Source organism: Peromyscus eremicus, chromosome 10, assembly GCF_949786415.1.
Source record: "Peromyscus eremicus chromosome 10, PerEre_H2_v1, whole genome shotgun sequence".
Classification (NCBI taxonomy): domain Eukaryota; kingdom Metazoa; phylum Chordata; class Mammalia; order Rodentia; family Cricetidae; genus Peromyscus; species Peromyscus eremicus.
The window spans coordinates 29,299,091-29,322,953 of NC_081426.1; the positions used below are offsets into that span (position 1 = coordinate 29,299,091).

At 47.9% G+C, this 23,863-nt stretch overlaps 1 protein-coding gene across 8 annotated transcripts in view; it reads left to right on the forward strand.

Annotated features, from left to right (window-relative positions):
* Nucleotides 1-23,863, forward strand: part of Rgs12 (regulator of G protein signaling 12) — a 101,677-nt gene that overhangs the window by 13,055 nt on the left and 64,759 nt on the right. For all 8 annotated transcript variants that reach the window (XM_059275746.1, XM_059275739.1, XM_059275742.1 and 5 more), the window contains exons 2-3: nt 3,650-5,632; nt 21,028-21,144. In XM_059275746.1, coding sequence (XP_059131729.1) covers nt 3,752-5,632; nt 21,028-21,144 — 1,998 coding nt within the window. In that variant the 5' untranslated portion in view covers nt 3,650-3,751. The remainder of the gene's footprint in view (nt 1-3,649; nt 5,633-21,027; nt 21,145-23,863) is intronic.

The window sequence follows — 23,863 nt, forward strand, 5'->3', positions numbered from 1 at the left end:
TGCTGATCCTACCTCTATCCTGTGTTCTCATGGATCCAGATCCAGGTCTGCCAGGGTCAGGAAGATGGACGGGTAGGAGGACAGGCCTGGGCCTCCATAAGGTTCTTCAGGAAGGGCCTAGGAGTGGGGTTGGTATTAGGCTGCTGCAGTAATTGGGAGGCCAGGGACCATCATCTTGAACCTGTGGGGTGTTGCCACTGGGACAGCTGTTGGTATTTGGTGGGTGCCTGATGTAGAAGTTGGTGTAGGTGGTGCCAGGTGGGGGTTTGACAGCCACAGGTTTTGCTGGGTGGGGGTAGGGGTATGATTGCTGTGGGGAAGGGCAAGAGATGGACGGGGGTCTGCTGGGGGTAGGTCCCTGTTAGAGAATGTGGCTTGACGGCACCTGTGCTGATGAGGTTGGGCTCTGCGGAGGGCCTATCTCAGGCCCAGTCAGTGCCTTCTGTGTTCATGGACTCTTGTCTAGAGAAGCCAGGGGTTTCTTGGCCCCAGAGGAAGACAGCCTGGTGCCGCTGCTCTCTGCTCTCTGGTCCTGGAGCAGTTTGCAGTGGTGACTGACCTTCACAGTACTGTTCCAGGCAGACATCCTGTGCTGTGACCCCTGCAGTCCCTTGTGTTTGCTTCTGGAGCTGCCCAAACAAGAAACTATAAGGCTGTGGCTTTACAGCTTGTCATGTGGTGACCTGTGGCTCTGGTGACCTGGCTGAAGTCATGGTGTCACAGGGCTGATTCTTCCTGGAGGCTTTGTTGCCTCCATCTTCTGTCCTGGGCCCTACCCTACACATGCTGTCTACTAACTGACACCTCTCCCCATCCCTTTCACTGGGCTCCAGGACTCCATGGAGCTTGCCTGAATGATCAGGACTGTCTGTCTCCCCATCTCAACATCCTTAACATCAGCTCATTTGCCATGCTTTGTGGCTGGAGAGGGGACATGCATGAGTTGTGGGCATTGCAGTGCAAATGTGTTAGAGGCACAGTTCTGCTCAGCACTCCCCAGAGAGGATCCAGTGAGATTTTTTTTTAAATTTATCTATTTTTATTTTATCAATGTTTTGCCTGTATGTATGTTTGTGTGAGTGTGAGGGTGTTGGGTCCTGAAGTTATAGACAGCTGTGAGCTGCCATGTGGGTGCTGGGAATTGAACCCTGGTCCTTTAAAAGAGCAGTCAGTGCTCTTAACCACTCAGCCATTTCTCCAGCCCCCAGTAAGATCTTAAAACAGCTTCTTGGTCATCTTCAGTGTGGAGTGGAACCCAGGGCCTCTCATATGCTAATCATTCTCTAGATAGAATTGTACTCCCGGATCCAATGTGTACATCTTATTATTGAATATACATAGTTAAATTATGAATATCATCACTTGTATATTAAGTGATGCCATATTTTATAGATAAATTGTTCTTTCTTCGCTCCTGTGTATCAAAAGTAATTCTACTCAAACATGCATCCTGTGTACCCTTGCCCTCCCTGTTGGGACCATCTCTGCAGTCTCCTGATGCTCTTCCATGGTCTCTCACTGTTTAGCCTTGGTTGTCTGTGAACCATTTAGAATCTGTTCACAGTTCTGTTACTGGAAACTATCTTAAGACACAAGAATGTCTTAAGAGAGTAATTAATTCAGCAACGTGTTCTGAAAACACCAAGCTCACTATTGTAGTTTGGATTGTCAGACTCCAACCACTACTGTATTGCCTTTTCTTCCAGACATAGGGTCTCCTAATAGCCCAGGCTGACCTCAACCTTCTGGAGCTCCCCTTCCTCAGCCTTCTGAGTGTGGTGGTTATAGATATATGCATGTTGATATCTATTTATGTGTGTGTGGTTTATGTGTGTGTATGTGTTTGTGCATGTTCAGGTACACAGGCATGTATGTCTGTGCATGTGGAGCATATGGAGGCCAGTTGCGCGCCCTCTCTCTCTCTCTCTCTCTCTCTCTCTGTATGTGACAAGGTCTCACTGTGTGTCCGTGGCTGCCCTTGAACTTACACAGTCTGTCTGCCTCTGCTTCCTGAGTGTTGGCCTTAAATGTATAGACCACCACATCTGGCTTCAGCCTTATTTTTTGAGACAGGCTTCTCAGTGAGCCTGGCTTCTCAGTTAGGCTGCATTACCTTGCCCATAGTTCCTAGTACCCTGTCTCTTCCCCCAGTACTGCAGTCCCAGGCAGGCACTGCTTTGCCCACTTTTTATGTAAGTGCTAGGGGTCAAACTCAGTTCCTCATGTCTGCACAGCAAGTGCTTTACCAACTGAACCACCTCCGCAGCCCTGTGTTGTTTTTAAAGATAATCCTGAAAGAGTCTTAGGCAGTAGAGTTCTCAGAGCATTAGACACCCATCCAAGAACTGCCTGCATGCTGGGACAGTGCCTGCCTCCACTGGAGGGAAAGGGTCCTTGTGCCTTTGCTGGCTGTGTAGACAATGTGGGTTATGTCCATACTTGCTTTTCTTTTGGGAGCCTGGAGTTGTGATACATGTTGTATAGAGGACACCAGTATTAGTGACAACCCTGGACTCCGAGTCTCTGCTGGGCCCCTGCTTGGGCATTTCACAAGTGCATGTTGTCACAGCTCCTTGCTAGAGGGACTTAAGTGTGTCCTTGTGATTCCCTCGGGAGAAGGTTCTAGAAGCTCGTGCCTGGTTTCTTGGGCATTCCTGTGTATCTTTCCCTCTGCTGATTTTGCCTTGAATCCCTTCATTTTAATGAATCTTAACCTAAGTGTGCCTCTGTTCTGAGTCCTGGGAGTCCTGTGGATCACTGTCCTGGGTGGTATGGGGGACCCTGACACGGGTCTGTTGTTTAACCTTTTTTCAAGTTTACAGTTCATTTAGTGGCAACTGGTAATCACAGAATTTTTTCTACAATGGCTCCATTTTCTTTAGAGTAAAGTAGCTACACTTTCGCTATCTTAAGGCTGATTAAAAAATACCCTCAAGGAGCTGGGAGAGATGGCTCAGCCGTTAAAGGCTAAGGCTCCCAGCCAAAAGGACAGAAATACCTAGAATCTCAGGCTTGGATTTTAATGACAACCAGTACTTTGTGAAGTCATGCCCCTTGGAATAAGTCAGAACAACATGGCCTTGCCTTGTTCAATTGCTGTCTTTATCTCTTCTCTTGGATGACCTCCATGGTTTTATTGATTGAGGTTGTTTCAGACTTATGTGTTTTCCTAGCATAGCACTTTGTTCAAAATAAATTAATTGTGGGAGAGTCATGGGATATGGAGAACATTTTGTAGAGGAGATTTGAGATGAGATCAAAGAGTTGGGTAGTGATATTTAGGGCCTTTGACCCCAGGATAGCAGTAGACCTTGCTCTTCACACTGGAGCCTTCAGGGGAGCCTGGGCCTGCACCTACCCTCTTTCTATCTATTCAGGCTGAATGGAGAGGCCTCCAGGCTGTTCTGTGTACATCCTCTTCAGGAACCCTGAAGGAGACCACAGCTTTCCACTTTGATATCAGGGTTCCTAGCCCAGCATCAGAACCACCAAATTTAGATTGTTTGCCTTTCACCTGAACATTTATGGGGTGACTGTAGAGACCCTTGTGATTTTTTTTTGTTGTGAATTACCTTGTACAGTCAGGAAATGCCACTAAGGTTGGAGTTATAGGATCTTTAATAATAAAGTATTTGCATTTCCTCCTTAGGACAACATTTCAAGACAAAAAACTCAGTAGCACCGAACATTCCTTGACACATGGAATCCCTGGAATAGTGGGATATGCGATCGGCCTTGACTGTGCACCAGGATGTACAGGACAGGGGAGCCAGGGAAGCGGCAGCCCGGCCCTGCGCCCCCTCGAGTGCGGAGCGTGGAAGTGGCCCGAGGCAGAGCTGGCTACGGCTTCACCCTGTCAGGACAGGCACCCTGTGTGCTCAGCTGTGTCATGAGGGGCAGCCCTGCGGATTTCATGGGCCTCCGGGCTGGAGACCAGATACTTGCCATCAACGAGATCAATGTGAAGAAAGCCTCGCATGAAGATGTGGTGAAACTAATTGGAAAATGCTCTGGAGTTCTGCACATGGTGATCTGTGAGGGCACCAGTCATGTGGAGTCCTGTTCCAGTGATGAAGAAGGCGGCCTGTATGAGGGGAAAGGCTGGCTGAGGCCTAAGCTTGATTCTAAGGCCTTGGGTATAAACAGAGCAGAGAGGGTTGTGGAAGAGGTGCAGTCTGGTGGGATTTTCAACATGATCTTTGAAAGCCCAAGTCTCTGTGCCAGTGGCCCTGAGCCCCTGAAGCTGAAGCAGAGGTCTCTGTCCGAGTCAGCTGCTTTGCGGCTTGACGTTGGCCAGGACAGTCTCTGTGCTCCACATCCCAGCATGCTCTCCAAGGAAGAGATATCGAAAGTTATCAATGACGATTCTGTATTCACTGTGGGGCTGGACAGTCATGACGACTTTGGACTAGATGCAAGTATTTTAAACGTTGCCATGGTCGTGGGCTATTTGGGCTCCATCGAGCTCCCTTCCACAAGTTCCAACCTGGAGCATGACAGTTTACAGGCCATTCGTGGCTGCATGCGCCGCCTGCGGGCCGAGCAGAAGATCCATTCACTAGTGACCATGAAGGTCATGCATGACTGTGTGCAGCTGGTCACTGACAGGGCTGGTGTGGTGGCAGAGTACCCTGCCGAGAAGCTGGCATTCAGTGCAGTGTGCCCAGATGACAGGCGGTTCTTCGGGCTGGTGACCATGCAGACCAGTGATGATGGAGGCCTGGTACAGGAGGATGAAGGTGCCCTAAGGACATCCTGCCATGTGTTCATGGTGGACCCCGACTTGTTTCATCACAAGATTCACCAGGGCATCGCACGGAGGTTTGGGTTTGCATGCACAGCCGACCCAGACACGAGCGGCTGCTTGGAGTTCCCAGCGTCTTCCCTCCCTGTGCTTCAGTTCATCTCTGTCCTCTACCGAGACATGGGTGAGCTGATTGAGGGCGTGCGGGCCCGTGCCTTTCTGGACGGGGATGCGGATGCCCACCAGAATAACAGCACCAGCAGCAACAGCGACAGCGGCATTGGCAATTTCAACCAGGAGGAGAAGAGCAACAGGGTGCTTGTAGTTGACCTGGGCGGGAACTCAAGCAGGCATGGCCAGGGCAATAGCCCAGGGTGGGAAGGTGTGAGTGGGGGGGGCTCACAGCCTTGGGGTGCACCCTGGAATGGAGCTTTCTGCCACGACGCAGAGGTGGGCTCCCCGTTGGAAACCAGCCCCCACACTGACAGGTTCTGGGACTTAACAAAGCATTCGGGGCCTGCCTCTCACCTAGAGGTCCCTCCAGCCTCCTTGAGGAGTTCTGTCCCCCCTTCCAAGAGGGGTGCCACAGGTTCCAGCTGTGGTTTCAACCAGAGGTGGCTCCCGGTCCATGTGCTACAAGAGTGGCAGTGCGGACATGCCAGTGACCAGGAGTCTTACACAGACTCTACTGATGGGTGGTCCAGTGTCAACTGCGGCACACTGCCCCCTCCCATGAGTAAGATTCCTGCAGACCGATACCGGGTGGAGGGCAGCTTTGCTCAGGCCCCGCTCAGTACCCAGAAGAGAGACTGGTCCAGGAAGGCTTTTGGAATGCAAAACATTTTTGGGCCCCATCGAAATGTTAGAAAGACCAAAGAGGACAAAAAGGTAAGTTGGAGGGATTTCGGGAGGAATGGCTTTGCTCTAACATGGCCAGTTGCCGCTCGCAGCCCTGGCTTACTCCTAGTGGCCTTGTGGCCTCTGCAAACTGTCACAGCAGATCTGCTCTGCCCTGCACTGAGGCTTTTGTCCTGCTCCGAAACCTCTCCGTTGGTCTGGACCCTGGCCTTAGGCGGTTCTCTGGCTGGTTCTGTCAGGACATCTGTGCTGGGCAGGTAGTAACCATGAGAAGGTGATTTCTCCCAGCTTTGGTAGGACGATCCCCCCCTCCCCCACCGCTCTGTCTCCTGGTCACGATGGTTGTGTGTGGCTCCTTTGAAGCCCATTTCTGATCCCAAGTTGTCATTGCAGTGTGTGAAGTGAGAGGCTTAGAGAAGCACAGGGGGCCGGCTCACTTTGGAACCTCCCTGGCAAGTTCCTGGGCTGGCTTAACTTCCTTGCCTGCAGCTGATGGGGCCTTGTGAGCATCACTGCCGCAGAGAACCTGATCTGTCAATGGTCAGTGTCCCTTGGGGACCTTTGGTTTCCTGCGGGATCTAAGTTTGGAACATAAGAGAAGACAGTCTGAAGGTGGTGCTGCTGATTGAGATGAGGGTGTGCCGGCCACAGCGCGGCTCAGTCAGCACTTACCTCCTTGTTTCTGGGAAGCTGTTCTCGGAGACGCTTGTCGTTACAGACACCTTTTCTGTGTTGGTGCATACTTTGGTTTTAGTAGTGGAAAATGTCTCCCAAACCCTCTGAAAGCTGGCCAGGGCATGGGGTAAAGCAAAGGCTGTGACTGTCACATTGTGGGAATGTGTCTCAGAGCTGTAGTGATTTTTCTTATGACTTATGTCCAGTGCTCTTCCCCCCAGATGGTCATGGGTAACATCGGTGCAGCTAAGTGCAGATTTGAAGTGGACACACGAAGTTGTACTTGTACTGGTTTTCAGCCTAGTTCTTTTTCCCTTTCTAAAGAGAAATCAGATCTTAGCAGGTTGTTCGAGCAGGAGATTTTGTAAATGAGTGCTGTGGAGTCCCAGCTTGGTAAGTGCAGCCCAGACAGCAAAGAGGGGGAAGTATGTCATCTTCAGGAAGGAAGGAGAACACTGGAGCGTTCCCAAAGCAGTGCCTACTTGAGTAGAGGAAGCATGGGGGTCTAGAGATAGTCATATGGGGAATGTCCCATCCCTAAGCATGCTCAGTTAAGGAGTGCATTCCTGAGCATGCTCAGTTTAAGATTATGGAGCGCATGCTTAGAAGATTCATGCCTCTGGGCATGATCAGTTTATGCCCTAAAATTTTAGCTGAAAATAAAGGATAGGACTATGCTGGGCTTGGGGTTTGTCAGAAACAGAGGGGAGGCCAGAGAGCTGAACTGCCTGGAAATGAGAGGAACAGAAGAGGCTGGAAAGGGAGGGGGCAGTGCTGGAGGGGATGGATAGCCAGTGGTCAGGTCTCACAGCACTCCTGATTCTTGTCAACAGTGGCTTAAGTTCATCGTCTGCTGGGAGGCAGCTAGGCCAGCCAGGATCTGGTGGGGACACAGAACACAGCTCTGCGATGTGATCAGGGAGCCTCAGTGTGTGTGAGGGCATCTCAGCAAAGGCCTGAAGCTACTGACTTAACAGGAGAGGTGGTGAGTTAGAAAGGGGTGTGTGTGTGGCTTTAAAAGTCAAGGAAGAGACCAGACACTGAGGAGGCCCTGCAGGGTGAGAGACTTGTGAGGAGCAACAGGTGGTGGATCCCTTAATGACAGGAACGCTGGATGGAGAGACTTGGGGGTGGCAGTGGGGCACAGCTGCTGAACTGTAGTGGCTATCCCCTTGAGAAATGGGCTGGAGAGATGGCTCAGCCGTTAAAGGCTAGTCACAACAAAAATATAAGAGAATGTTGTCAGGGTTATTGCATGCAGATCTCCCCCCACCACTTGGAGGAGATAGACACTTTAGCCTGACTGTCCCTCCAGTGCCTCTGGCAGCCCTGGATGTCAGCCGTGGGCAGGGGCAGAGTGATCTGCAAGGTCCAAGGTGCAAGAGCAGGAGCTGGCCATGAAGGGTGGCTTGGTGCCTGACGCCTGGCATGACACCCCTGCCTGTGTCCCTGGGCACCCTCTGTCCAGTACCAGACAGCGCAGCCCAGTGTCCCTGGAAGGCAGGCTTCCTAGTGAGAGTGCCCTTTCCCTGAGGAGTCCCAGAGTTCTTGTTTATCTGCTGTGGCTGTTAATTGGCCTCCTTGAGCAGAGCGTAGGGGGTGTGTTCTTTGTTATGCGCCCATGAAGTGTCTTCCTGGTTAGCTTCATGCCTGGCTCATGATGGAACAGAGATGTCACATCTTAGATGCCTGAGACAGTCAGTTCTCCAGCCTTAGCCTTCTCTTCCTTCTCAGATGGGAACTGTGGCTTTCTAGGTCTTTCCTCAGCTTGTAGCCAGCCCTACGGCAGCTTTCTAGATTCCTAGGGATATGTGGTAGCTTTCCTCACCCTTCTCTCCCCACCGACCCCTGGGGTCTACTTCCGTAGCTTTTCCTTTTGAGTAAGCCTTGGCCAGAGCTCCTTGGAGGAGATCCCTGTGACCAGGAGCACCTGAGGCTGGGTAGTCCTGCAAGCAGTGGGCACAAGTGCATTTTAGCCAGTACAGCAGTTGTCTCCTGTCCCTGTCCTGGTAAGAATGAAGTGGACAGACAGCGAAGAGTACACATTGGAGGTACTTTGTTGTCAATTTGGGATTGACCTTACATGAGGTAAAACAGCCTGACACATGGGATTTAAATGAAACAAGTTTGAACTGTGGCGAGCAGCAGGCTGCTAGCCAAGAGCTGAGGAGGGTTGGAGCTCAAAGCTCCCGAGGGCCCTGGGATGCCAGTAAGGAGCCGTCCCTTCCAGAGCAGGTCTGCAGCTCTGCCTGCAGGTCTCTGAAGTGGTGGGTGGTCTCACTGTCTGGAAGCCTGAACAAATTCCTGCCTGTATCTGATCCATGAAGTCTCAGAGACCCAGGCAGGAACAAGTCCCCTCTGTCTGCAGCTACCCATCCAGTCCTCTGAAGAGCACTGACTTCATCTATCTCTTCTTCCTCCGTTGAGTTCTAATGCACCCTCTTGCTGAAGCCCTGATTTATAGGACATCGGCTGGGCCTTGATAGGATCCAGCCTGGTAGGGGAGGGGAGAACCCTGAAGCCACCCGAAGTTGCTAGAAGTTCAGGTTAGGTCTAGGGTCTGCCTGTGAGGACACTTGTTAAAATGTTTCAGGCAGTCCAGGTGGCTGCCTGCCACTTCCTTCCTTGCTTCCTCTAGAAGGGGTTGCTGTTCCATTGGCCACTGCTGCAACACTAGTGCTTTAAACTGGGCGTGAGCCTGCCAGCTGACACAGGGCTGTCAGGAAGCTCAGGGCTCGTACACCCTAACGCCAGGACTGCCACTGCCCAAGGCTTCTGCCGGGGCGTTTTTGCCGAATTTCCCCATCCTCACTCAGCTGCTGGACTCCGGTGAACAGCTGGGGACCATGCAAGGATGGTGACGGTGAACAGCTGGGGGCCATGCAAGGATGGTGACGCTCCCTGAGAGTGGACACCTGCCATCTCTGCCTGCTGAAACAGCAGGGAGGGTAGTTGAAAGGACCCAGGGCGTCAGGTGGTTGGAGCTGAGAGGTCCTTACTTTGTTTGGGCTTCCAGGATGGCCAAGCAAACCTCTCTTCTCTTTGGCCTCAGGAGGCAGAGAAATGTTTTCACTGGTGTGCAGTGTGTGGATAGGACTGCCCTGGGCCATGAGATGTCCGAGAGTCACCTTGGGGCCTGAGAGTGCATACCTGCGTGGATGTGTAGAGGCCCATGCCAGGGCTGTGTGGGCCGAAGGTGGAGGTGTGTTCTCCCACAGAGCTGGGTGGTCAGGCTGGCTCCTCTTGAGGCCAGCATTGAGTGGAGTCATGGTCCTCTCCGTATGTCCTCACAGAGTCATCCTGTGTGTGTTCTGATCTCCTGTGTCCTGTCATATTGCATTAGAGCCTACCCAGTGAGCTCGTGTGATTGGTACCTCTGTAAAGGCGCTGTCTCCAAGTGTAGGTGTGTGCTGAGGTTCTAGGTTTAGGATTCAACATGTGGATGTTGGGGAGTACAAACCAGCCCATGATAGGTAGTGTCCTCCTGGGATTGATGGAGGCCATGTTTGTCTCCTACAGTAACCAGTGCCAGAGTTGTGAGTGATAGCACCGAATATGCTCAGTGGGAACATGAGAGTAATGTTGGGAGAAGGGGATCAGCACAGGGACAAGATGGCTCATGACAGACAGTGGTCTCACCCTATGCTGATGTCATGATAGGTGAGGTCTCTGGATCTGAAGTATTAAAACAGCAATTACATGACTGTCCCTGCCAATCCACTGAGCTGTGAGGGATAGGCATGAAACATACCACGGAGGGACTCAGACATAATGTGGTAGGCTATCACAGACAGACTGAAAATCAGCTGACTACTTGTAAATGGATTGAATTTGCATTAGACATCATTTGGGCTTAGGAATCAAACAGAATTCTTTTTTTTTTTTTGAGACAGGGTTTTTCTATGTAGCCCAGGCTGGCCTTAAATTCACAGAGGTCCGCCTGCCTCTGCCTCCTGAGTGCTGGGATTAAAGTCAAAGTGAATTCTGTGCAGTGTGGGTTCCTTTGCAAGTTAACCTTGCTTGCCTGAATCCATGGCTGTGTTAGTTGGAGATGGAGGTAGAGCTTGAGACACTGGGATTCAGGGGGGTTTCAAGAAGTGTGCAATCGGTCAGCCATGAGAAAGGACAGTGTGTGACTAATGAGGACTCCTCGTGCCAAGGGAAAACAGGTCACAGAAATGCACATTTAAAGCCCTTTCTTGTGTAAAGGTTTCTGTGTCCTCAAGCCGTTGTTAACTGTCCACATGGATTTTTTAGCTTTTAAATTAATTGTGTATGTGTACACAGGTGGCCCTGCACATGTGTGCTGTATGTGGTGGTCAGAAGACAACATTGGAGAGTTGGTTGTCTTCTTTCACTGTGGGTTCTAGGCTTGAACTCAGCTTACTAGGCTTGTGCAGTGATTTTACCTGCTGAACCATCTGGCTAGCTCAAGTGTGCACGTGCTTAATGCAACAGATGATAGCGCGGCCCGTAATCCAGTTACTCTTAGGCTGAGACAAGAGGGTAGCCTGTTCAAGTCCTGTTTAGGCTCCAGAGTTCAAGGCCAGTCTAGACAGTGTAGTAAGGTTCTGTCAGAAAGGAAAAGAGCATTGAGGATGTGGTGCATTGGCGGGATGCTTGCCTAGTGTGTGAGGCCCTGCATTCAGTTCCCACTTCAACCCTTCACCTCCCACACACAAATCAACAAAAGAATTTCAGCAAGCACACTGGTAATAACCATTACCTTAGGGGCCAGTGAGAGCCAGGGAGGGTGTATGACACGTTTCTTCTTGTGTCCGTTTTTTATGATGGAAATGTGAACTTAGTGACTAAAAAAGTTTCCCTAGAGAAAAAAATGCATTATTTTAGATAGTTTAAATTTTTTATTTTATTTATTACTATCATCATCATCATCATCATTAATGTACACACACATGCACACATGTATGCCATGGCATGCATTTGGAGGTTACAGGACAATTTTTGGAGTTGATTCTCTCCTACCAAGAACTGGGGGATTGAGCTCAGATCATCAAGTATGCTTGCTAACAGCTTTTACTATTAAGCCATCTTGCTGCCCCTAAAGATTCTTTTAAAAAGAACAAAGCCAGCTGTAACCAGCACTCAGGATATGGAGGCAGGAGGACCAGGAGTTCAAGGCCATATAGTGAGGCTAGTCTGGGCTACATGAAACCTTGACTCCAAAACAACAAAATCATGAAATAGTGAGGCATGGAGTTGGAAACCATAATTCCTCCTTCATGTGGCCCAACAATGAGGGGCTTACCAGAGACCAAGCCCTGAGAGCTCTGTATTCAACAAACAGATTTGTGTAGTTTTTCCCTGTGTGAGAGGAAGTTTCAAAATAGATGTAAATATTTTCTCCTGGTACTTTCAACAAAGACCACACCTAAAAAAGGCCCCGTGGTGTCACCTCCCTGAGCAGGGTATCTGTGACCCTCACCTGTGTAAACTGAGACTCTTAGAGCTGTCTTGCCCCCAGTACCCACCCCAAGTCTTTGATGGATGAGGCAGCCAGTATTCCCGTGTGTATACTGGCTTCTTGGAGATGTGTGCCCTGTGTAGCCCCGCCCTCATGAATGCATCAGAGATCCTTGCAGTGCCAGCCTTCCAGGACCGTGTCTGACCTCTGGACGGTGCTGCTGGGAGGGTTGGTGGACCTGGGGTTGCAGAGGAGCCCCTGGAGGTGGAGGGATGCAGATGAGTGTGCCTGCTGCCTTTTCCCTTGTCTGCTGGAACAGTCCCAGCTGAGCGATTGGCTTCCCAAACATGGGCATCTGCTGCCCTTCCACTGTGTGCAGATGCTTTGCAAGAGTCTGTGCTTGTTTATAGTAGCCCAGTACAATGTCAAAGCCTTCCCTGTGATGTTATGTGTAGCTGCAGCTTGATCACCTTTCTACTGTATGAATGTTCCAGTGTGTAAATGTGTCACACATAGCTGTTTTAGTCCTATTTTTCTTAGGTTTATTATCTTTAGCTCATGAATATTTTGCCTGTGTGTATGTCCGTGAACCACATGTGTGCTTGGTGCCCACAGAAGTCCTAAGAGGGCACTGGATTCCCAAGAACTGGGGTTATAGGCAGTTGTGAACTGCCTTATGTGGGTCTTGGGAACTGAACTTGAGTCATCTGGAGGAGCAGCATACAGTCCTAGCTGAACCAGCTCCCCAGCCCTCTGTTACATCACTATTAATGCCAGGTGGGCATTCTTGCCGTGTCTAGGTGTGGTTGGTGGCTGTTGGGCCTCTTGACTCTGGTTCCCTAGCACTTGTAGCTGTGGTTCACTGTGGCTTATGCTTGCATTCCCTTGATTATGGTTGTGCTTTCTCCTTGCTGGTGCATTGCTCACACCTCTTGTTTGCTCACACACTGTTTCTGCTAAGTTGTCTCTTCTGGGAGGGCAGGACTGTAGATGCTGACTTACTTGCTCTGTGATGATAGTAGGACCACACATTTACAGACGCACGTGCACTCACACAAACCCCAGCATGTGGCTTGATTCCTTTCACTTCTTCATGTGTTTTTGGATGCCTAGAAGTCCCTGGCTTTCCTTTAGCCAAATGTATAATCTGTGTCTTAAACAGTAAAATTCTGCTACCTTACGATCAGATATTCTTCTCTCCCACAATTTTTTTTAGCGTTAACTTTTTATTTTTATTTATTTATTTATTTATTTATTTATTTATTTATTTATTTATTTATTTATTTATTTTTGTTTTTGGTTTTTCAAGACAGGGTTTCTCTGTGTAGCTTTGTGCCTGTCCTGGATCTCACTCTGTAGACCAGGCTGGCTTCGAACTCACAAAGATCCGCCTGGCTCTGCCTCCCAAGTGCTGGGATTAAAGGCGTGTGCCACCACGTTAACTTTTTAATATATGTGTATAAGTGTGCATATGTGTGTATTGTATATACTATATGCATGTGTATGTACGTGTGTATGTAGAAATCAGAGGCTGATGCTGGGCTGTCTTTAATAAGCTTCTCTACTGTATGTTTTTGAGAAAGGGTTTCTCACTGAACCCGAGGCTTGTTCTTCAGCTAGATTGGCTGGCCAGTAGGCCCCTGGTATCCTTCTGTTTGCTAGGAGTCAAAGCACACACCCAGCTTATATTTTTTTAAGATTTATTTTATTATGTTAAATTATGTATATGTATTTGTGTGGGGGGATGTGCATATGAATGCAGGTACTTGCAGAGGCCAGAGGCATTCTATGCCTGGATCTGGAGTTCAGAGTGATTGTGAGCATTAGGGATCCAAACCCAGGTCCTCATGCTTGCACAGCAAGCACTTTGTCCACTGAACCATCTTCCTGGCCACAGAGATAACTTGGTGAATACAATCTGGTAGGGTGAAGGTTCTTGTGGAGGACATCGTTCTAGCTGAGTTTATCCTCTCACCTACATCAGTAATGCCCCATCATAGATGGCACATCCCTCTTTTTGTCTTAATAAAAATGAAAGGTTTTAACTTTAACATAGTAAAGTTACATACAACAAAAACAGTTATCAAGTAAGAATTACATTTACAATATTCAGTCCATTTGTATTTAGAAAATTTAGAGAAAATACTCCATTATCTTAGTGACTTCCAAGTTTTATACCTAATTTACTTTTCTATCATAATTAAGGAAAACTGCAACTATAATTATTTAGTCTTCAATTCTATCAAAGACCCCAGGAGGATATAATATTACCTGACAACAGAGACATTTGGCTGCCTGGATAGTCACCTGAAGTTCCTCTGCTACATTGGGGCATCCATCTCCAGCCTACAGGCCTGGAGTATCTGGCAGACTCTTCTATGAAGCAGTAATTTTGAAGGACTGTCCTGCCTTGTTTTGGTAAAGTTCAGCAGTCACTTTCCTGTGGGTCTTGCATGTCCAATTTATACAGCATACTGTCAGCAGTCAAGGCAAAGCAGTTTCTTGCCCAAATGGCTAGCTTTGCTACATTGAAAGCAAATCCTTGCCACATTGAAAGCAAATTCTGTATGGAATTTCTTCAATGTCCATCATCCTTCTTTGAAGTAAATTGATGCTGTCAGGAGCAGATGTGCCTCATTGTCATGAAAAACCTTAGGGTTATTAAACATCTTAGATGCCATATTTGGTAGGTCTTTGAAGTAAGTGTTTGAAAATCATCTATCTGTAAACATATACCTGTTTGTCCTTGAAAACTTACCTAATGTGACTACAAGTTTGATTATTATAGATTAACTACTAGCCTCATTTCTTGATTATACATTGCATTTCAAAATGAGCTGCATAAGCACAATACCCCAAACAAGAGTAGAAACATACATATATAGCATAACAAAAATAGCTTTAAATTTATATCAATATACCAAAATCCATGTCAGTGCAAAACATCTGAGATTAATAGTTGTTTTTTTATCCTATATTCCCCTAAATTATAACAAACATTCGTAACCCACCAAATATCCAAAGATCACCCACCCCATCTCTTGGGAATGTGGGCAACATTTTCTCTAGACTGCTTCTTTTTTTTTTTTTTTTTTTTTTTTTTGGTTTTTCGAGACAGGGTTTCTCTGTGTAGCTTTGTGCCTCTCCTGGAACTCACTTGGTAGCCCAGGCTGGCCTCGAACTCACAGAGATCCACCTGGCTCTGCCTCCCGAGTGCTGGGATTAAAGGCGTGTGCAACCACCGCCCGGCTCTAGACTGCCTCTTATTGTCTGTGGGTGAAGGCATCTTTTAGGGAAAATGAGATAATTGTCAAGTCCTGGGAAGACCAGAAGTAACCTTATTGATATATACCACCTGTCAAGATTCAGGAGGTCTTTTACTTTTATTCTCTTTTTAAAGACTTTATTATTTTTTTTAATTTTTTTATTTATTATTTATTTATTTATTTATTTATTTATTTATTTATTTATTTATTTATTGGTTTTTCGAGACAAGGTTTCTCTGTGTAGCTTTGCGCCTTTCCTGGAACTCACTTGGTAGCCCAGACTGGCCTCGAACTCACAGAGATCCGCCTGGCTCTGCCTCCCAAGTGCTGGGATTAAAGGCGTGTACCACCACCGCCCGGCCAAGACTTTATTATTTTTAAACTATTTATTTCTTTTCTTTCTTAAGCCTATGCCATTGTTAAATACACTGGAACCTTTTTAGAGGTTCATTTCTGTCTGGACCTCTTTTACCGCGTACCTCTAGTCCTTATTGACCATGTGAGTAAACTTTAAGCTTCTAAGCTACAGCTGGATCATCTGTATGGCTCTATCAGCTGGCTTCACCTGCTTCTAGGTTTGTGAGAGCCAAGCCTAAAGCTGGTGGCCCGGTCAGAGGTGTGCTTGACCAGGAACTGCATTCAACCTCCCAACTCTAGAATGTCAGTGTTGTGCACTGTGGCAGATTTTTTTTTACTTGGTTTTTTGTTTCTATTTAGTGTGAAAAAGGCTGTTTAAGTGCTCTGCTATAGTGCAGAGTTAAAGGAGCCGTATCATTTTTTTTTTCAGCTTTCCCAGGCCATATATATATACATAGTTTTTTCCCTTTTTTTGAGCCCCACAATGGGTGCCAAAAAGTTGTTTTTTTTTTTTTTTTAACTCTTTACTCTTTGAGGGGCCTGCCACTCTGCTCCCAAATAAATACGTGGAGTCTTATTCTTACTTATAAAGGCCTAGCCTTAGCTTTGCTTGTTTCTAGCCAGCTTTTCTTAGCTAAATTATCTCATCTATCTTTTGCCTCTGGGTTTTTATCTTTCTCTATTTCTGTATACCTTTCTTTACTTCTTGCTCCATGGTTTGCTGTGTAGCTGGGTGGCTGGCCCTTGGAGTCCTCCTCTCCTCCTTTGGCACCTCGATCTCCTCTTCCCAGATTTCTCCTCCTATTTATTCTCGCTGCCTGCCTCCCCTATCCTTTCTCCTGCTCTTTATTAGACCAATCAGTTGTTTTAGACAGGTAAAGTAAAGACAGGTAAAGTAACACAGCTTCAGAGAGTTAAACAAATGCAACATAAAAGAATGCAATACATCTTTGCATCATTAAACAAATGTTCCACATCTTCAACTAATATTCCACAACAGGCATGCTCTGATGTGTATGGGTCTGTTCCTTGGCAATTTGTTTTTCTGTTGTCAGTTTATTGTAGGTTTATGATGTCTCTGTGTCTCTAGGGCAAGACTCTATATGTATGCCTGTTCTTGCTTTGTCAGTACCCCAACAACAGGATTCTAACAGGAATTTGGATGGGACAGTTCTTGTGATTTGTTTGTTTGTTTGTTTTTGCCAAGAATTTGGCTGCATTTTCCTGTCTTGTGAAAACTTGAGTAGGATTAAGTTTGAAGGTGATGGACTGATCTCTGTTTGGCAGAGGAGAGTCACAGCAGGATGGTATTCAGGCTGGTGCTGAAGAAGCAACTGTAAGTGGTAAGGAGATCAGCATCACTGTAGAGAAGCTTCCTGTGTTGTACTGGAACAAGAGGAAGGCTATCCCAAGGGTAGGACCTCACCCATGGGAGGCCTCATCCTGTAGAGAAACAAATTCATTTAAAGGAATGAAACTTCATCTGAAAAGGTTCCCTGCTCCTCAGGGGCAACTGCCTAGGAGAGTATGTCCTCAAGGTCTGCATATGGCGTGGTCGGTCCTAGGAGCCTGGTTACACCTTGAGCTGGCAGCAGAGCTTAGCAGCATTGAAAGCATTGTGGACATGGTACTGCTTTTAAAGACAAAGATGCAAGGATCCTGAAGAGCAGCTGAGGCCAGGCACCCTGTGGCAGAGTTGTAGTCCCTGTGGAGAGGCCATTGTGTGGAGCTGTGAAGGTGAGACCTCAGTTGCAGTGGAGACCCCAGAGTATTGGAGATGTCAAGACCATAGGGCGTCTGCATCCTGTGGATGCAGGGAGAGCTGCAGTTGTCAGATAGAGCCAGCCTTAGAGAGAAGCTGCAGGTATTGTAGCTGGCAGAACTCAAGGGCTCAGGGCTACTCCAGCCTTTAGAGCCAGAGGATTACATTCTAAGTTCCAGATGCTGGACAAGAAGGTGCAGGGTTTGGTATCATCTGATGGATTTTAGTTTTATTTTGGTGTGACTGTCTTGTTCCCTGGTTCTTCCCTTTTAGAATAAAATATATTTATACTGTGCTATTATATGTTCAACGTATATAACTTGTTTTTTATTTTAAGGCACTCACAGTTAGACGGGATTTTTTTTTATTTTGTTTTGTTTTTTGAGACATGGTTTCTCTGTGAAACAGTCTGGCTGTCCTGGAACTCACTCTGTAGACCAGGCTGGCCTGGAACTCACAGAGATCCGCCTGCCTCTGCCTCCCAAGTGCTGGGATTAAAGGCATGCGCCACCACCGCCCAGCTTTAGATGGGATTTTAAAGTGTTGGAATTTTTAAAGACTATGGAGACATTTTTTAAATGATTTATTTTTATTTTATATGCATTGGTGTTTTGCCTGCATGTATGTCTCTGTGAGGGTGTCAGGTCCCCTGGAACTGGAGTTACAGACAGTTGTGAGCTGCCATGTGGGTGCTGGGAATTGAACACAGGTCCTCGGGAAGAGCAGCCAGTGCTCTTAACCGCTGAACCATCTCTCCAGAATGACTATGGATACTTTTAAAGTTGTGCTGTGCTTATATTATGAAAGAAACATGAGTCTTTGGGGACAGGATGTGGAAGAATATGGCTTAAAGAGATGTGTCTGTGTGTCAAATTGACAAGGGGTGGGGATTTAAGACAGTATGTATGCATGTGTGTGTGGAGAAGTGCACATATATACCGCAGCGTGTGTGTGGAGGTCAGAACAATTTGCCAGGAGTTGGTTCTCTTCACCCACCATGTGGGTCCAGGGGTCAAGTTCAGGTTGTCAGGCTTGGCAGCAAGTGTCTTTACCCACTGAGCCATCCCACCACCTTGTTTTTTTCCCCAGTAGTTTTGGCAATTACCTTCCTAAGTGTCTTTAATAAGGCTTATTGTTTCATTAGAGTCATTTCTAGCTGTTTTATGCAGTTTGGTTGCTATTATTAATGGTACCATCATGAATTATAAATGCCACCTCTGGTGATACATGAAAAGTACAGTTGGTTCTTGGCCTTTTTTTTCAGCTCTCTGAGTTTGGAAAGTTCCTTTTCTTCCTTTGTTAATACGGATCCTCCAATGGGTGTTCTAGTTTAGCTTTTCTTTCTGAATATTCTGCATCCATCGGATTGTGTGGGCTTCCTCCTCTTCATTAGATTTTCAAATGTTAGACCGCATCTGCATTCCCAAGATAACCCAGCTCAGCACAATGAGCTTTTCACATGCTAGTGGATTTGGTTTGCTAATATTTTTGTCGAATTTTTAAATCTGTTTTTGTGAGACTCTTCTGTAATTTTTCCTTTTTCTTATTGTTTTTGGTTTTGGTAGCAATTTTTTTTTTTGTCTTATAAAATAAATTATATTGTATCAAATTAATAGTGTGTTTCTCCCTCTCTTCCTTCTCTTTTTCCTCCCTTTTTGTATTAACCTCCATCCCTATTTTAGTGCTAGGAATGAACCCAGGGCCTTGCATGTGCTCGACAAGGGTTCCACAGCTTAGGCACATCTCTGGCTCTGGGGTCTTTTATTAAACACCAACAGAGCAATCAAGCCATACCAGCGACCCAGCTTGTCTGAGTCAGCACTCTCTGTTACTGAAACGTTTCCACTTCTGTATTGGAGGTAGATAGTTGGATTTCTTTCCCAATTTAATCTGAGATGCTTCTGTTAGCATAAGGAGTGATACGCGAAGGCATCTACAGATGTGGTCCGTCCATGTAGTAGGAGGAGAGGTGAGTCCTGGGCTCCAGAAGGCCCTTTCACTGTGCCTTGTTTTGTTTTCAAGGCTGTGCAGGTTGTCTCCTTAGTCCCCTTTCTTCCTTCTTGTGTGGCAGTTCATACTTAGTTTTCTTCTGTAAAGGTCCTTGGCCTTGCCTGACAGGCATTTGGCCCTTAGATACTTGCTAACTGATGTAATTTGCCATCGTGCTTAAATGTGCTTTCCTGTGGAGTTGTCCATTCCTTTCTTGAGTAGAAGACCCGGATTTTCCTACTTCTCAGAAAGGTGATTCACAACGTCCAGTAGTAGTTTCTTAATAGTGTGAACATGAAGTGCACTGTAGGGCTGAAGGGAGGCCTCATTTGGTGAAGTGATTCAGATCCCTAAAATTCAGTCCAAGCATTGACAGGATGGGCATGCAGATAGCGAGATCCTTAGGGCTTGTTGGCCAGTCAGCCTAGCCAGCTTGGTGAAGTTCCAGGCCAGTGACAGACCCTGTCTGTCTCAGTTAGGGTTTCCATTGCTGTGATAAGACACCATGATCAAAAGCAACTTGAGGAGGAAAGAGTTTATTCCAGCTTATAACACTCAGCTTCTTCATATAGTGCAATTCCGCCCCAAAAAGGAAAGAAATCCTGACATGTACTGCAGTACAAATGAGCCTTGAGGGCATTATGGCCAATGAGAGAAGCTAGTCACCAAAAGATAAGGATGTAAAGATTCTGCTTACACAAGGTCTCAGAGTGACCATTATCAGACAGAAAAGGCAGACATGGGGACAGTTCCCCTGTGGGATGGTGAGAAAGTTCTGGATGTGGAAGGAGGTGATGGCTGCCAACACTGGTGGTGGTGACTTTGTGTTGCTGAATGCTGATGTCTGAAGACCGTCTTCCAGTGTGCCCTCTCTGAGTGATGTAGGGCCAGCTCCATGAACTAGTGAGTGTATTGAGGTGACTTATAAACTATTGGTGAGGGGCTATTATAGGATGGTGACATCTTTAGGCAGCTGTATCACTGAAAAGCCTATTCCAGCATGAGTGAGAACTCAGGAAAGCTACATCCTGGGAGCTCCTCACATAACAGCCCACCGCTTCCACAACCTGGGGTGTCCGAGGCTTTGTGAGTCCTTCTGACTCTTTAAGATCTCCAAGCCAGCTGACCTGCCTGCTTGCTTGCACTCTCTTGCTCTCCACATCCCTTTTCTAAAATGTGTATGTGTATGTCGTGTGTGTGTGTGTGTGTGTGTGTGTGTGTGTGTGTGCCAATGGAGGCCAGAAGAAGTTGTCATATTCCCTGGAACCAGAGTTATGGGTTGTGATTCACCTTTTGTGGGTGATGGGATCCAGACTCGAGTCCTCTGGAAGAGCAGCAAATGCTCCTGACTTCTGGGCCATCTCTCCAGATCATGAGCCTGGTTCTATCAGCTTTGAAATCATGTACATTTTGTTAGCTTCTGAGTCCCTCTCCTCCTTCTGGGAGGGGATGTTTGAATTGGGAAGAAATAGCAACCCAACGCTGTCATTTCCTGGAGGAAGAAACACAAGCCTCTTGCTGGAATGATCTTCAGACACTGGTTAGGGCGTCTTTAGCTTCTTAAAGCGATTATAAGAAGACAGGAGAGCACAGGCGTGATGAAGACAGCCTTCACATTGAATTACTCTTCACATACTTCTGCTTGTTAGCCATCAGTATCAATCCGCCCCGAGACAGGCTGTCTGTGTGCGGTTTGGGAAAGCAGGGCGGGCCTTATCATCTAGGGTACACAGTTGCTAACTAGCAGCAGATAGCTAAAGATCCTGGGAGGACTCTTGCAGTTTTGCATATTTTGTGGTAAGTATTTTAATTAAAATGTACCAAACAATGACTTCAATTGAATCTCTCACTGTGTTGCTGGGCTTGGCCTTTCCTTCAGTGTAGCACAAAGGATAGAACTGATGATCTCTTCCCAGGAGGGTAACCTAACACATCTTTTTCTTTTTTTTAGAGCTCAAAATTGGGGCGCGGAGTTGCCCTGGCCCAGACTTCGCAGCGCACCTCAGCTCGAAGATCCTTTGGAAGGTCTAGGAGGTTCAGCATCACGCGCTCCCTCGATGATCTTGAGGTAGGTGGATTGGACTTGCTGGCCACTGTGTGCTGTGGCCAGTCTTTCCCCTCTATTCCCCTCCAAGGATTTGTACCTACCCTCCTGGGAGCCCAGTGGACTCTCCCCGTCAGCAGGAGCTTCCAGAGCATGTAGCTGGACTTTTCCTATCCCTCAGAATGCCTGAGTCACCTGGACCCCCACACTGGGGAGCCTGATCAGACAGGAGTATGTTTAATCCTGTGGGACAATTGAGGTAGGACTCACCTCTGCCCCTTCCTAAAACCTGGTCAGCCAGATCAAAGGCCATTTTTTTCTTTTTTGGTTTTTCGAAACAGGGTTTCTCTGTGTAGCTTTGCGCCTTTCCTGGAACTCACTTGGTAGCCCAGGCTGGCCTTGAACTCACAGAAATCCGCCTGGCTCTGCCTCCCGAGTGCTGGGATTAAAGGTGTACACCACCACCGCCCGACTTTTTTTTTTCCCCCCCGAGACAGGGTTTCTCTGTGTAGCTTTGGTGCCTGTCCTGGATCTCGCTCTGTAGACCAGGCTGGCCTCGAACTCACAGAGATCCGCCTGGCTCTGTCTCCTGAGTGCTGGGATTAAAGGTGTGTGCCACTACCACCCGGCTACTCAAAGGCCATTTTAAGAATAGATTTTATTCTTCTGGGAAGTTCTAGGTTTCTAGAAAACTAGAGCAGAGAGGAAGTAGAGACCCTGATGGTGGTGCCCCACTTGTCACCATGTGAGGGTTGAGTCCTTGTTATAGCCAGTGCTCACTGTGGGGGGCATTGCTGTTAAAGACAGTGCAGTAGCATTGAAGTGGCATCTCCTCTGCGTGTGGGCACATGTACCATGCCATGCCATGCCATACTAGCCCACATAGCACATACAGGCCATTGACAGCACCCCCAAGGTCCCCTGTGCTCTCTGTCCCCTCCCTGAGCCATTAGCACCCACAGATCACGTTGCTGGCTTTACTCGTTTATGAATTCTAACAGACACAGTTGTCCTCCCTGCCTTGTTCCGCCACTTTTAAAATGCAGCCCATTTGCTCTCAAGATTTATGTTGTGGTTTTATGTGGCATGGTGTCATAAACCTGTGGCAGTTAGACTCCTCTGTCTTGATGGACATGCTGGGGAAGATGAAGTGTCTACTAAAGAAGCTGTGTGAGTGTTCTCCTACACATGTTCTGCACACGTGTGGAAGAGCTGAGTGACAGGTGCCCATGATGTCCCTAGTGGCTGCTTCCACACTTGGCCAGGGGACAGTGATGACTAGCTACAGGGCTGGTCCATGGTAGAAGAGAAAAGGCATTTCCTGGTGTTAGTTGAGAGGCTGTAAGGCAAGGTCTGCCTGGGCCTGGGGACCCTCATGGCATTGCTGGACCTCATGAGAAAGTGGATTATAGCTAGCCTGCCTCCAGGCAGGGGTTCCCACCAGGGGTCTGTGTCTGCACTTCTGTGAGAGGCCTCAGTGGGTCTGAGCCCTGAGCGTGTATACAGCTTCCTGGTGGATGTTTGAGAAACCACTGTAGAGGTTTGGGCTCTGTTCTGCTTCTTCCCTTCCTCTCTAGGAATGTGCTGGGTCTTCCTGCTGGCCAGTAACTGAGTCTTGTTGTTGGAAGCAAGCCTCTCCCTCCTATCTTCAGACCATCACAACAAGGGGGTTGTCAGAATGGCCTTGAACTCACAATCCTCCTGCTGCAGCCTCCTAAGGGCTAGGATTCCAGGCCTGTGTCTTGCTGACGTGGCCTCTTTACAGATAGGAAGCCCATTGCAGACCAGCTGTGAAATGCTTCTTGGGTCACATGGCAGTGATGCTGTGGCTTTTCATCACATGGGTAACATCTTATTTAATCTTTCTGAACTTCTCCTAAAGATTTCAAACCGTGGAAGCAACAAACAACCCTGACCACCTGGGGAGCTGGGGCCTGTACTTGACTTGGCTGCTGTGGCAAGTCAAATACAGACTCAGAGCTTCCTCCTAGTCTCTGCCTCTGTGGGCTCCACAACCCTTGGTGCAGCTGACCCTGGTGACCAGGACTGCTGTAGAGTACAGCAGAGTGCTGGGATGTCGCCCTGATGGCTAGATAGTGATCAGCTCTGTTCACTGGAGGCCACGGGTCAGGCAGCTATCTGTGGTCAGCAGGCCGCTGGGACGGAAGCTGTCTCGTGGATGCTGTATGGTCCTGCCCCTGTTGCCATGTGCCACTCATCCCTGCACTCTCTGGCTAGTGCCGGAGGTCAGCCCTGTCCTTCTAAGGACTCCACTGGTGGTCTAGGGATGTTCTGTGGTGATGTAGTCATGTGGGGCAAGGGTTCATGCTGTCGCTCTCTCCTGCCGTTCTGAGGCCTCCCTCCCTTCCCCAGCCATCCTTTTTAGCTGAGGTCTTCCAACCACATCACCTGCCCTACTCACGAACCTTTACATAGTCTTACCTGGGCTTGTTCTCCTCACACATAAATGTGGCCAGGCTACCCTGTCACAATCTGATCCTTCTGGCCATCTGTTTTTGATCTACTTCATCCTGAGCTGACCTGTTTGCTTCGCTGTCTCCTCCGCTGTCCTCCACAGTCACTGGTTACAAGCACTTACCTGGGTGGCCCTAGGTGTGGGTGTCCTGGCTGTGAGTGACATGGAGTCTGCAGCCTGCTCCTCCCTGGGTGGGTGTATCCATGCTGTCTCCTGGATTGCTGCTGGGCTTGCCCGGGGAAAGAACCAGTACCACACTCATGGACG